This window comes from Bombina bombina, chromosome 1 (genome assembly GCF_027579735.1).
Source record: "Bombina bombina isolate aBomBom1 chromosome 1, aBomBom1.pri, whole genome shotgun sequence".
NCBI classification, from domain to species: Eukaryota; Metazoa; Chordata; class Amphibia; order Anura; family Bombinatoridae; genus Bombina; species Bombina bombina.
In genome coordinates, this window is record NC_069499.1 from 1160329260 (window position 1) to 1160342659 (window position 13400).

At 34.6% G+C, this 13400-nt stretch overlaps 1 protein-coding gene across 1 annotated transcript in view; it reads right to left on the reverse strand.

The window, feature by feature from the left end:
- ETV4 (ETS variant transcription factor 4) overlaps positions 1 to 10015 on the reverse strand; it is a 60672-nt gene extending 50657 nt beyond the window's left edge. The window contains exons 1-4 of the mRNA XM_053694236.1: positions 9823 to 10015; positions 8579 to 8672; positions 8318 to 8408; positions 7079 to 7126 (exon numbers count right to left, since the gene is read on the reverse strand). Of these exons, the coding sequence (XP_053550211.1) occupies positions 7079 to 7126; positions 8318 to 8408; positions 8579 to 8635 (196 nt within the window). The 5' untranslated portion in view covers positions 8636 to 8672; positions 9823 to 10015. The remainder of the gene's footprint in view (positions 1 to 7078; positions 7127 to 8317; positions 8409 to 8578; positions 8673 to 9822) is intronic.
- Between the last annotated feature and the right edge of the window lie 3385 nt (positions 10016 to 13400).

A 13400-nucleotide genomic window follows, 5' to 3' on the forward strand; every position in this document is an offset into this window, starting at 1 on the left:
CAGATTCCAAATAGGTGTGCAGGATAATCCATTATCACAATCTCTCCATATTACTAATATTTTCTTTGTTCTTGTGAAATCAGATAACATACATAATACTGCCCTAAATGCATCAGAAGGGAGAATTAATAATGTGATGGAAAATAAAAATGTAAATTTGACTAAAATAAAAAAAAAAAAAATGAAGATACAAAATGATAAATAGGAGGGGGAAAAACAAAAAAACACAAAACCAAAAAGCAAACACACAAGAAAATTGTGTGAATGCGCCTTGCAGGTCCCCTCCCCTAAGATATTCAGACTCATGCACATACAAGTAGTATGGTAGAATAGTATAAGCATTTGGCATCTTTAACAGAAGTACTAACATTGCAGATGTCTTTTATAGTATATGAAATATATAAGTTCTCTTAAACTGCAGTACATATTTTATAAAATAAAATATCTGATGTGGCCAGTGCTGTAACATAAATGGTTAAACACCCCCTTTGGACAAAAGTCCATTAAAATCTTTCTACAGAGCAGACTGGAAACTTGGAAGAGATGGTCAGGGAAAGACATTTTTATACATCAAGAAAATGGAAAAACATGAAGAACTCATGCCAGCAAGGGTACCTGCCATTGAAGAAGAAAAAAAGGCGATTTTGTTCTTTTTTTTCATATGACCATAGGATAAAATCTTCCACATGGACATATAACTACTCTTCAGCCAGGAGAGACTGCAGCATTTAATTTAGAGTGAAAAGCTTAAATAAAGGACATTAAAATAATTTTCCCCACATAAACACAAAACAAGCAATCAAATGTTTATTACATACATTGAATGACATAACATCTCATCACCCCCCCCCCTTTTTATCCAGTCCACTAGACATGAAATACATGAATCACCTTAAAGAATGAATAAACAGTATCAAATAAAAAGTAATGGGAGCAATCAGGATTGCAACAGAATTCACATCAGATATATCTTATGATTTAACAAATGATTGATAAAAAAAAGTTGTACCAGTATACTGTGTTGTACAGTATAAATATTAGAATATATATATATATATATATATATATTATAATTATTATATATTTATATTACATACCACAGCTTTATCTTAAATGGTAGACTATTAATTTGTTAATTCATTAGCGTGTTCCTTTATATATTTACACCCCCCCCCCATATATTAAATTACTAGCACTTGCTATAAAACTAAATGGGAAACTTAAGCCAGCACAATGCAATTTATTTTAAATAAGCAAAATGCCACTTACACTGTTGATCAGAAAACACAATTTCCAATAACATTTAATGACTTACAGCAAAAGAAAAAAATGCACTCTGGTGGTAAAAATAAAAAAAACACACACACACACCAAGTAAGTTAAGACCTACCGGTTATATCAAACCAGATTGATAGAGGAGCTCTTAAGGACTTTGTTAAACCGATATTAAACAGCATGGTCCCAATTCCATCAGAGCAAAATTGTATTGAGAGGAAGCTACAGAAGATGAGACAGACAGCTTGTACCCCGCGGAGATGTTGGCATTTCTAATATATTCATCATTAACAGTTCATAAAGCTAGACCTGCACGCTCACCTGCATTAGAATTGGCAGCCCAGTATCTCTCTACACCCTGTCTCAGCCCCAGCATGGGAACCTGCACAGTGACTAAGATCCAAGAGATATTTTAATTATAGCAGAATAATGGGCCTATTTGACTATCGTTCTGCAACATATAACCCAACCAAGGCACTATGGGACACTACAGCAAAAAGACACCCCGACGTAAGACCTTAAAATGCAACCCCTGCTGAGGTGTGTTTAAGGCTCATTTTTAACCAAAACTAGCCTCCCCAGCCCCCTACAGAAATACTGGTATAAAATCACATGAAAATCAATATGATACTGTTCATTTAGGCAACAGTGAAAAAAAAAAAAAAAATGTCTTCAAAAGTGTGGCAATAAGAATATCAATAGTTTGAGGGTGTTACGTTTTGCTTAAAACCACTAGTCCATCAATAAACTGGCTACAGGTTAACAGTAGACACTACCTCACCTTTCCTACTTACATTATGATTAATTTTATATCCAAAACATGACTGTGATGGAGAATATATATATATATATATATATATATTTATTATGTAAACTACTTATTTTTACTATACTTCACAAGCACTGGGTCTGCCCCCCTCCTTAACCAGCAAAATAAAAAATAATAAGGATGACATCACCCTACTATCAAAACATATTATCAGTGAATCTAATAGAAAGTAATATTTGGACAGGGGTGATGTCAACTACACGCCAATTTGAAACCTGAATTTTTTTTCCATAGAATAGCAAGCAAAATTAATGTATTTAGTTCACATGCTCACTGAAATTTGTTTATATATATATATATATATATATATATATATATATATATGGAGTATACATTTTGCTGCCATTCAGAACAGAAGCTGCATCTGTACAAAATGTTAGGTATTATTTCTTCAATTTCTGGTGTAATATATATATATATATATATATATATATATATATATATATATATATATATATATATATATATATATATATATATATATATATATATATATACACACACACACACACATATATATATACATATACATATACACACATACATACACACTATATCTTCAAAATATTAAAAGTCGCCTGCAATATTTACAAACTGACTTTTAAGTGACCCTAAAGGACTAGAAAAGCCAATACCTGCTCAACTATGTAATGCAATTGAAATCCCAGTATAGAATAATTTTGAGTTATTACAACATAAAACTATACATTTAGAGTCAGTTTAAGAAATTCCATCATCTACAAAGATACATTATGTTCTGCTTTAAACAAATTATTTTCAAAGTCAAAATAAAATGTACATGCCCTGTCTGAACCATGACAGAGACTTTTCAGTTTACTTCTACTTTCAAATTGACTTCACTCTTTTTAGCTTCCTACCTTCCCTGAAAAGCATACTAGGTAGGTTAAGCAGCAGCAACACCGCTATGAGGTAGCTGGTGATTGGTGGCTACGCAAATATGCCTCTAGTCATTGGCTCACCAGATGTATTCAGATAAGTCCCAGTAGTGCACTGCTGCTTTGCAAGGGTTAACACAGATTGATACAAGCAATAGCGCACCAATACAATTCTAACAGAGACTTTTCTTTTTGCAATTTTACTGTGCATTTCACATTACTTCTGACTTGATCTTATATAAAAAAAACATAGCCCACGCCAATCTCTCTTTCACAGAGAAGAGAGCCAAGTGGTCTTTAATAAGGGACTTAAACCCCACATTTTCCTCATGATTCAGATAGAGCATTTTATTTTTAAACTATCCAATTTACTTCTGTTGTCTAATTTTCTTAGTTCTCTTTATATTCTTTGTTGAAAAGCATACCTAGGTAGGCTCAGGAGCAGCAAAGAATTAATGAGGGGGGTAGCTGCCGATTGGTGGCTGCTTTTTTATGCCTGTTGTGATTGATTTACACAGTGTGTTCAATTAGCTCCCAGTAGCGCATTCCTACACCCTCAATGAAAGATATCAAGAGAATGAAGCACATTTGAAAACAGAAGTAAACTGGAAATTTGTTTAAAATTATATACAAATGTCTGAATTATTAATGAAATTATCTGCAGGGAAACATAAGGAAATGTATATTTGAACATAGTAGTTTGAAAACTGACTTCTATCATCAATATCTATATTCAACAATACTAGAAATGTGGTACAATAAATAAAACACTTGGGTATAACACAGGCAAATATGTAAGTGTCCTGCTCCAAAAATGGCACATTAAGTCAGAATGAGAAATAGCGAGGACGGGCTAAGAGCCTATCAGAAGTAGAATAAAGCGAGCAGCTAGAGGAGTGTTTAGAAAAAGTGATATCTGTTGGAGATGCAACGTACAACACTTAAAAGGCAGTAAACACCTTGTGATTACAAGATTTAGCCTTAACCTATTAAAGCCGTTATGCCGTTCTATTCCGTCATAATTAGACTGGGCTTTAAAGCCTCTATGACGGAATAGAACGTCATAGCCAACGGCTGTCCTGAAGCCTTCTGTTCTGTCAGGATTTGATCGCGGTCTTGGGGGAGTTCCTAGGGTTGTAGGGACTCCCTCCAGACGCGATCCAATAATGGAAATCTTGCGATAATGTGCACGATCGCGTGGTTTCAATTTGTCTACATCGGAACAGTTGTTCCGATGTAGGCACTTTAGCCCTGACACGAAAGGGTTAATCTTGCAATAAGCTAATGTTAGGCTATGGGGAATTTTTTTGAATGCATTTCATTCTTGGCCGCTGCAACCATTTTGTAATAGCTAAACTCCACCCACCACTTGCCTAACTTGAAGGAGCCAATCTGAATTTGTTGCTGGAGTAGACATTTTCATTGTGTTAGCGAAATGCACTTTTTTTTTGCAGTTTCTTATACGACCCCCTTGCTAAGACACAAAATTAAGGGGTAGCTCCCGAAATGCTTTTTGTTTGGTGCCAATAAATGGTAAAAGGAAATTGTGCTGCTGTCCTTATCGATTGTTTGAGGCCAATTAGGGACAGGCACCGTATATAGCAGATTTAGGTTTGCAAAGTCTGCCATGTGCACTTACAATTCTCTGAATCAAAAAATCTTTCAGTTAAATTATAGGAAAATAGGCAAAAAAACATATTGCAAAGTTGGTTCACTGTGCAGAAATAAATTTATATTACAATATAAAAACTTCACCAACACTTAAGCATTTGTTTTTTGCAAAATGGATTTAAAACAGGATAGTCTCACAGTCAAAAGAACAGGAAAATATACAGCAAAATATTGAGATTTACAGCATAAATAGAGTTGGTCAGAAAATGTGGTGAGAATAAGGGCAGTTTAAGTTGATGTCAAAAGCTGGGAGTGTAGTGTAGATTGCGGAAAGAGTTTATGGCAAGTGAAGACTATATCGCCCAGTACTTAAAGAGGGAAGAGTTAAATTGGGTGACGGAGAGAGAGGTAAGATTGATGGAAAGCTTCCATGACGTACATTGAGAGTACAAGCTTGATTTGGTATGGAAATGTGACAGACAGAGAGCAAAAAAATAAATAAAATAAAAAAAAACCCCCACACACACACACAAGGTGGTAGACAAAGAGTAAATGATGGAAAAAGATAAAAAAAATAATATACAGGTTAAGGTCAGGAGAGCTTCTGTTGATTTGAAGAATTTGAGAAATTAACTTTGAAAGAAAGGAAACCTTGCTGTGGAATTGGTGCTGCTGATTGGACAAGTAGCAGTTGTCTCTCTGGACCAGCACTGCTCTGAGGGTACCAAGTTGTACTTTTACCCTTTTGGGAGTAAAACAGAGTTGTAGCATCTCTAACGAATTTGAGCATGTAGTTTTATCACTATAATGGCCCTTTAAGGGACTGCATATATAATATACATACACGTACAAATATACATATACACAGCCAAAGTCCGCTAGTGTCTTATATCCTCTTAGAAATACATCCACCAGGGTGCTCGAGTCCAACAGGTGTTTTGTGGAGGGGGGATGCTTGCTTTACAAAAACATAAAATGGTACTTTACATACTATTCATAGATATGATAAATTTAATTCTAATGTATTTATTCATATTTTAGTTACCACATCTAAAATTCATTTATATATTACACAAATACACACACACCAACTTGAACTAAGTAAAGCTACAATATCAAATACTTCCAAGACCTCACCCTTAAACCGTTCTAAAGAGACAGTTTTCAACCAGGGTCTGGTACAGTATAAAGTAACACACACACACACACATTATATATATATATATACACATATAAAGCCAATGTATGCAATAAATATTAGTATCAACGCCACTTAAAACTTTATGGCTGAACAAAAATAAAACAAAATTTAGGAATAGCCCGTCCCCTTCAACAACCAAAACATAATAAAATATATCTGATAACCAAGACATAAAAATTTGCAACCAAAAACAAGTGAAGCCTGTTGAATTACAGAAGTGAGCTACTGGTTTACACGTAAAACTAGAGCATTTGTGAAAAGCCACATTTTATTCAGATGGTCAAATGTATGCTATGCATGCATAATTTACTGTAACATGAAGTGCATATGGTTATACTCGGGGCAATATGAAAACAATGTTATATGGGCCAAAGCCCTCCACTAGTTAAAATAGCTTAAGATAAACATAAAACCAGCCAATTGCAATATATACCATGGACAAAAAAAATTGTTTTGTCTGACCATATACCTGTAAAAACGTATTTTTGATTATGTATTTAAAATACAAAGAAACAGAGCTAAACACAGAAGGGACACAGGTGATTAAACAAGTTTCATGCATCACATCCAAGCCAAGAAATGTATAATAATTTCTTTATAAAGAAGACATTCTTTGCTTATGCATTTTTTTTTATTAAAACTCAGGAATCGACAAATTATAGGAGCTCAGAATTGTTAGATCGTACTACATATGCAATATTCCCGTTGGCTCCTAAATTTGAAAGAAACTGATAAAATGCTTTTTTTTTTCTAAGCGAGTGTCAATTATTTATTTTCTCTATTTCGGATAGAATTACTGGCTTATTTTATTCATTTCTACTTTGTACCAAGATAGTTGCTTTTTAGGATTTGTGAGTAATATTTATTATATACTTGGCAGAATGGAAGTGGCACAAGGTTAAAGCACAATTCCCTTCAAAATAAATCTTCACATTGGCAAAAAAAAAAAAAAAAAAAGAAAGATAAAATTGGTACATTCACAAGAAACATCAATTCCCTGCAACAACAGTTTGCAACTTTAAAGCTGATGCAAATGTTCTAGAAGGGAAAAAAGGGCACTGTGCCAGATGCTATTCATAAGCAAATACACAGCACAAGCGTTTAATTCATAATCCTCAAACTTAAACAAGCCCCAAAAACATTGGCAGAAAAGAAAAATCTCTCATCTGGGGAATGGGCTAAAATAAATAAAGTGAGGAGAGTGATAAATACAGATGTGCAGAATGTGTGTGTGTGGAGGGGGGGGGGGGGAAATCACAGCCTTACCTTCTGTTAGCCAGGTCTCTTGAAACTGACTTAGATCCTGGAACAGATCTGAGAAAAAAAAAAGAAGAAAAAAAGGAAAAAAATAAAATATCAATTTCCAAAAAGTCTATGAACATTATTCGGATTTTCTGTTAGGCCTTTTCTCAAGTATGCATTTGTGTATATATATAGTGTTTGCCTTACACTACTACATATATAAAACTGTATTTTACTATATAGATTTTTATCTTAACTGTGTAAATAATACACCATTATTATGTAACTTATTTGATTATAGATTCCATTTTTTTATTCACACATGAATCCTATACATTGTTTTACACACAATGTATGCATGTGCATTTAATATCAAGAGATTGTAAAAGATTGACAAATATAGCATGTTTTAGGATATCACAAGAGGACAAACGTTTGGTGTGTTTTTTAAATAAAATGTATTGCATCACATCTTAAAATGATTGTAGCTATATGTATAGTAACAAAAAATGTGCATGTATACATAAATTAGATTCTAAGACTACATTATAAAATTATTTTTTTTCAACAAAATATTTTAAACTAGACAAGGCCTTAAAAGACAGAAGTAGGCTGAAAGTATTAATGCCATCTTATGTTAGATAATAACATATGGTATTGCATCCCTGGTTCCTACATACTTAGATATTGGTGTCAAGCATTAGAAACCAGTTTCCTGTAATATATTTATAATAATTAACTATAGCTATGTGAACAAGTATATTTTCCCCTGAGTAGTTAACTATTGTGATATATTTTTGTCTGTAATACCTATTTGTAATAAAAGGTTTAATTGCAATTTCTTTAGAGTGGAAAAATCAGAAATATGATTTGCTACAAATCATTTTTTGTATAAAATGTATAGAAACAATGAAAATAATATACACACAACCTGAAAGAGATAGTTAATACTGTGTGTATAAATAAATATATATATATATATATATATATATATATAAAACATTTGTGCAAATAAAACACTTCTAGACATCCACTACATTTTTTATTTCTAGTTATATAAAAATTACTGAGTTTGTGCAAAATAAATATTTTAGAAACCAATGTTTGTTCTTAAATGAAGTCCAAAACAGATTTAGAAGAATGTTAAGAAAATACACATATCACATTGGACATCAACAATTACACAATGGGTAACCGCAGACTTGCAAATATTTACATGCAAGCATTTCTGTGCAAATAAATATATTAAAAAGTTGTAATTACCTTCCGATTCCTGGGGAGGTAGATCTGTATCCATGTATTTTTTCCTGTTAGGCAAACAGCATCTGTCTACGTTGCCATGTCCTTGTTGATTCTACCAAAAAGATCAAAAGTCACAAAATAGGAAGGATAAGAGAAATCACAAGATGGTGAGTTGAAGATCTATTTTCCCTTTAAAGAATAAAGCACAGAAAAACTGCGCTGGAAACATTGTGTAAAGCTGGGATAGGGACAAGCTGCAGAACAAGCACCCAGGTCACTCACGTTTGTTAGGGTATAAGGCACTTGCTGATCCAGGTAATCTCTCATCCTACGGTCCATTTGTTAACTGTGTGTTGTCATGGAGGACTCAGGCAATCTGGAAGGAGAGGAAGAGTGGGGGGGGGGGGCAGAGAGAAGGGAGGGGGGTTATGAATGGGAGCACAAACATGCATACGTAATGAGGCCCATTCACAAAAATGCACTGGGGAGGGGGAGGGGTGTCTAGGCAAGAAAAGCTGTGGCCAATTAGCCATGGATTGAAACTAGTATAGAGTACAGTTAAGAAGGGATGATGCATAAGAAAACTTTATTGCTGTAAATTACACACATGCATATATATTATACACACACAGTGTGTAAACATGAATACGTCACAATCAAACATTATACATAGCAATGGTTTTCAATGCTCAAAAGAATTTAAAGTAACAAAAAAAAAAAACTTTAGTTGTAGAAACTGGATTATTGAAGAAATGGCTAAGCTAATCATAAACTAAAAGCATCAACTCCAAGTGAGTCTAGAACGTTATGGGACTCCTCAGCAGCAATAGATCATGGGATGGTCTCCTGAAGTTGTAAAGGAAAACAATGTTTAGTTTGGGACGTCTCATGGATATAGCTCAGCAGCAGCAGCAGAAAGCTGCAGTTTATTATCGTGTTCTCTAGTTTCTTTCCTAGAGCAAACTCAGCCAATGCATAACAGCATTAGGTTTGTCCTTTTTAAACATGACATATTTATAGTATTACAAAACACCACAATACTGATCTTGTATTCTGTACATATATTGTTCTTTACCATTTAAGCTTGCATATATAAGAGCAGGCAGTTAAAAGGAGAGATACGAACTAGCCCCTACCTATTCAGCGAGATCATTGTTTTACACACACGTTAGATCAGCAGTGTATCCGATCCCTTAGGTTGTGAGTAATAATGGATTGAATATAAGCTATAACGTTAGAGGCTCCCCCTGCCATGCATGTGTTTCTGAAACGGATTGGATCTAAAAGACAGCTTTGTAACAAGTCTACAGATTGTCGTCACTCATATAAAAGCACGGTCAGCAGACCCAGTGCACGAAATAGTCCTCCCTACTAAGTTTTCTTGGCAGCCTCTGATCTCTCCTGGTGCAATAGGCGCTACAATATGGTGTTAGTAAAGTGTGGGGATATATACTCGATCCTGCTGTACTCTCTCCGATTCCCCCTATTCTAATCAATAGGTCCCTAAACACCCACTGGTCTCTCACCTTGACTAGGTGCTGCAGCCTGAGTTCACTGAGGATGGATTGGTATTTGCAGGAGGGGAGGGAGTGAGCACTGTAGCCCAGATTTAAAGTGCTGATTTGAAAGGACTTGTTTTTCTCGCAGCTCAGACAGTTGTTTGCCCAGGGGAGCCCGCGATTGGTGAGTTTCCTCTTTCATGGTCTCACATTTCCCTTTTTCTTTTGTTTCATTGAGTTTTTTTGTGAATGGAGCCAGCTTGGGACGCGCCAACCAATGAAAGCTTAGAAAACAGGCCACGCCCGAGCCAATGTGAGGAGGGGCGGGTGCGGCAGCCAATCAGGGGCGGGGCAACCATGTTTCCATTCAGAACTCTGGCACTCATTCATAAAATAAGCAGAGAACAGAACAGTCTTCATTCATGGAAGGGAAAGGAGGGGGGTGAGGCAGGCTGTACTTAGGGCGCTTCCAGGACTCTGAGGTTGAAGGGGAGAACATGCTGCCTATGCGTGCACTGTATAAATGATACATTTTAGGCATTTACTTATCGCATGTCTATGTAAGAGATTATAAAGCACAGTATAATATTTAATGGCTACTAAATGAACCAACCTGTTTTAATAAGATTGGACAAACTATTTAATTAGGATTCCCAATTTCTCCTAAATTTAATTATAAGAAAATAAAATCTTTGGATATTCAATATTTCAACAACAAATATACATAAAACAATACATATGCATATTATGCTTAGCCTAATCATAGCTTTGAATAGATCTCTTTACAGACATGAAAGTCATGATTCAGATAGAGCTGCCATTTTGAAATCCTTTTCAATTCCATTCTTTTATTAAATTTACTTCATTTTGTTTAAAAACAAAACAAAAACATTTGAGTCACAATCCATTACTGGGAGCTAGCTGCTGATTGATGGCTACTCACATTGTCTAACCAAATGTTTTCAGCTAGCTCCCAGCAATGCATTGTTTTTCTGGACCCGATTTTAACTTTGTGTTTAATCCCTGCAAAAAAAGTCCCTTAAAGTGAAAGTAATGTTAGCTGCTTCGCTATCCTCAGTTACATAGTTAAAGGGATACTAACCCCTCATTTTCTCTTTCATGATTCAGATAGAGCATGCAATTTTAAGCAACTTTCTAATTTACTTCTATTATCAAATTTTCTTCGTTCTCATGCTATCTTGATTTGAAAAAGCAGTAATAAAAGGTTAGGAGCCTGCCCATTTTTTAGTTCAGCACCTTGGTAGAGCTGCTGATTGGTTTGCTACATTTAGTCACAAATCAGCAAGTGCTACCCATGTTCTGAACAAAAAATGGTCCGGCTCTAAAGCTTACAGTACTGCTTTTTCAAATCAAGATAGCATGAGAACAAAGAAAAAATGATAATAGGAGTAAATTAGAAAGGTGCTTAAAATCTCATGCTCTATCTGAATCATGAAATAAACAAATTGGGTTTAGTATCCCTTTATTTTAATAGGACTTTCATTCATCTTTTTTTTTACAAAGTTATATGTAAATACATATTTCACCGCAATTAAACTATATTTTTTCCCGATTACAATTCAGCCCGTTTTTGCAATGTCATTTTACTTCCTGATCACATTTTTCTATCTACCAATTGACTTTCTGTCCGATTGGCGGCCGTGAAACAACGTCATCCGACAATGTATGGAATTGCACATGCGGCAAATATTTTTTTAGCCAGTGTTATGTTGGACACGCGTTCCCGAGTCGTGCATGCACATACTTTTTTTTTTAGTAACTGAGCCGAGAACGTCATCTGTTGAGACTGTGGCTCCGCAACATAGAAGGACATCAAATTAATAGCGATCACAAGTATAAGTATAAGGGTTCTTGCATTGAAGGAACAATCAAAGATTCGCGCATGCGCAATGCACACAGTGCTTGTGAACGCGCATTTGTGCTTACGTATAGAGCGGGTGGGAAGGCTCTATACGTAAACACACACAAGATAGGAAGTTGAGGATGGGCGGAGCATGCATGATCACAGTATGCAATTTAGATGTTAAAAAATAAAGTCATATTAAAAAAAATTAAAATAAAAAATATAGCGATCTCAATATGTTAATAATATAGAATACATTGATGTGTTGTAAAGCTGCAAAATTTACTTTCACTTTAAGGTGTTTAGTTTCCATTTAGAGAGGGTTGATTACAGTTGGGAGGGGGCTAGCAATACCAGGGCCTCACCTGCCACCCCAGAGATGCCTATGCTTCTAATGCCAATATGCTGCATGTCTTGGGAATATTATATACTATGCAATATACTAGGTAATGCTTCTGTCTTTTAAATGTTGTCCGATCAATCCATCTTATAAAGATAAGTTATAAGAATAGGTTAAAGAGGAAAGAGCAAATCCCAGCATCTTTTGGACATAGAGGTATTCTTAATTATAAAAATATACAACCGTGGGTCACTGAACCCAATTTTTTTCTTTTGTGATTCAGATAGAGCATGCAATTTTAAGCAACTTTCTATTTTACTCCTATTATCAATTTTTCTTCGTTCTCTTGCTATCTTTATTTGAAAAAGGCATCTAAGCTTTTTTTTATTAGTTCAGTCTCTGGACAGCACTTTTTTTTTTATTGGTGGATGAATTTATCAACCAATCAGCAAGAACAACCCAGGATGTTCACCAAAAATGGGCTGGCATCTAAACTTACATTCTTGCATTTCAAATAAAGATACCAAGAGAATGAGGAAAAAATGAGAATAGTAGTAAATTAGAAAGTTGCTTAAAATGTCATGCTCTGAATCGCAAAAGAAAAAAATTGGGTTCAGTGTCCCTTTAAGCATGTCTCTACCCAGGAATGATTTTCAACCTGATTGTAAAGCATAATATCAACATTAAAATAATTTAAAAAAATTAAAGCAACCTTGAACAGGGTTGAAAAGGCAGACAAAAATAAATAAATAACTATATGCATCTTGTGTGATGCTTTTTGAGAATCATTTATAATTGAGCAGTTTGCAGGCCAAAGGCAATGCTTATTTGTAAGTGCATTAGACACACAAGGGCCTTTAAAGGCAATATATAGAATGACAACATTAAGTGCAGTGTGTAGTCATATTATTGATTCCATATAAGTTATCCAGAAGAGCCCATGCCAATTAACTACTTAATTGTCAGCACCAGATTATTATTTGCAGATTGAAAACATACTTTAAAGAAAATGGATTAAAAAAAATGTTACATTACATACAATTATGAACCATACTTTGTTTGAATGTAAAAACACACAATGATAAAGGATAACCTTCCCAAATGATTGGTAGTGAGAAATGCATTAAGGTGGTCAACAAATACCTGGGACACACAAAATGCTTTCTTAAATATATCAGCGGTCTCAGCTGTTGTGCATTTCACAGGACCATTACATTTGGAACAAGTTAGTAACAACATTTATATTACTATATGATATTTCCAGGTTCTGTTGCTTTTTGCATCCTAGTTAGACATCCACTAAAAAAACTAAATAAAGGCTGCTAGAAACAGGCATATTCCAGGCTTTTTAACCCTTTAAGGACACAGCTTTCAGTTTGCTCAATTGTTTTATGACGGAAA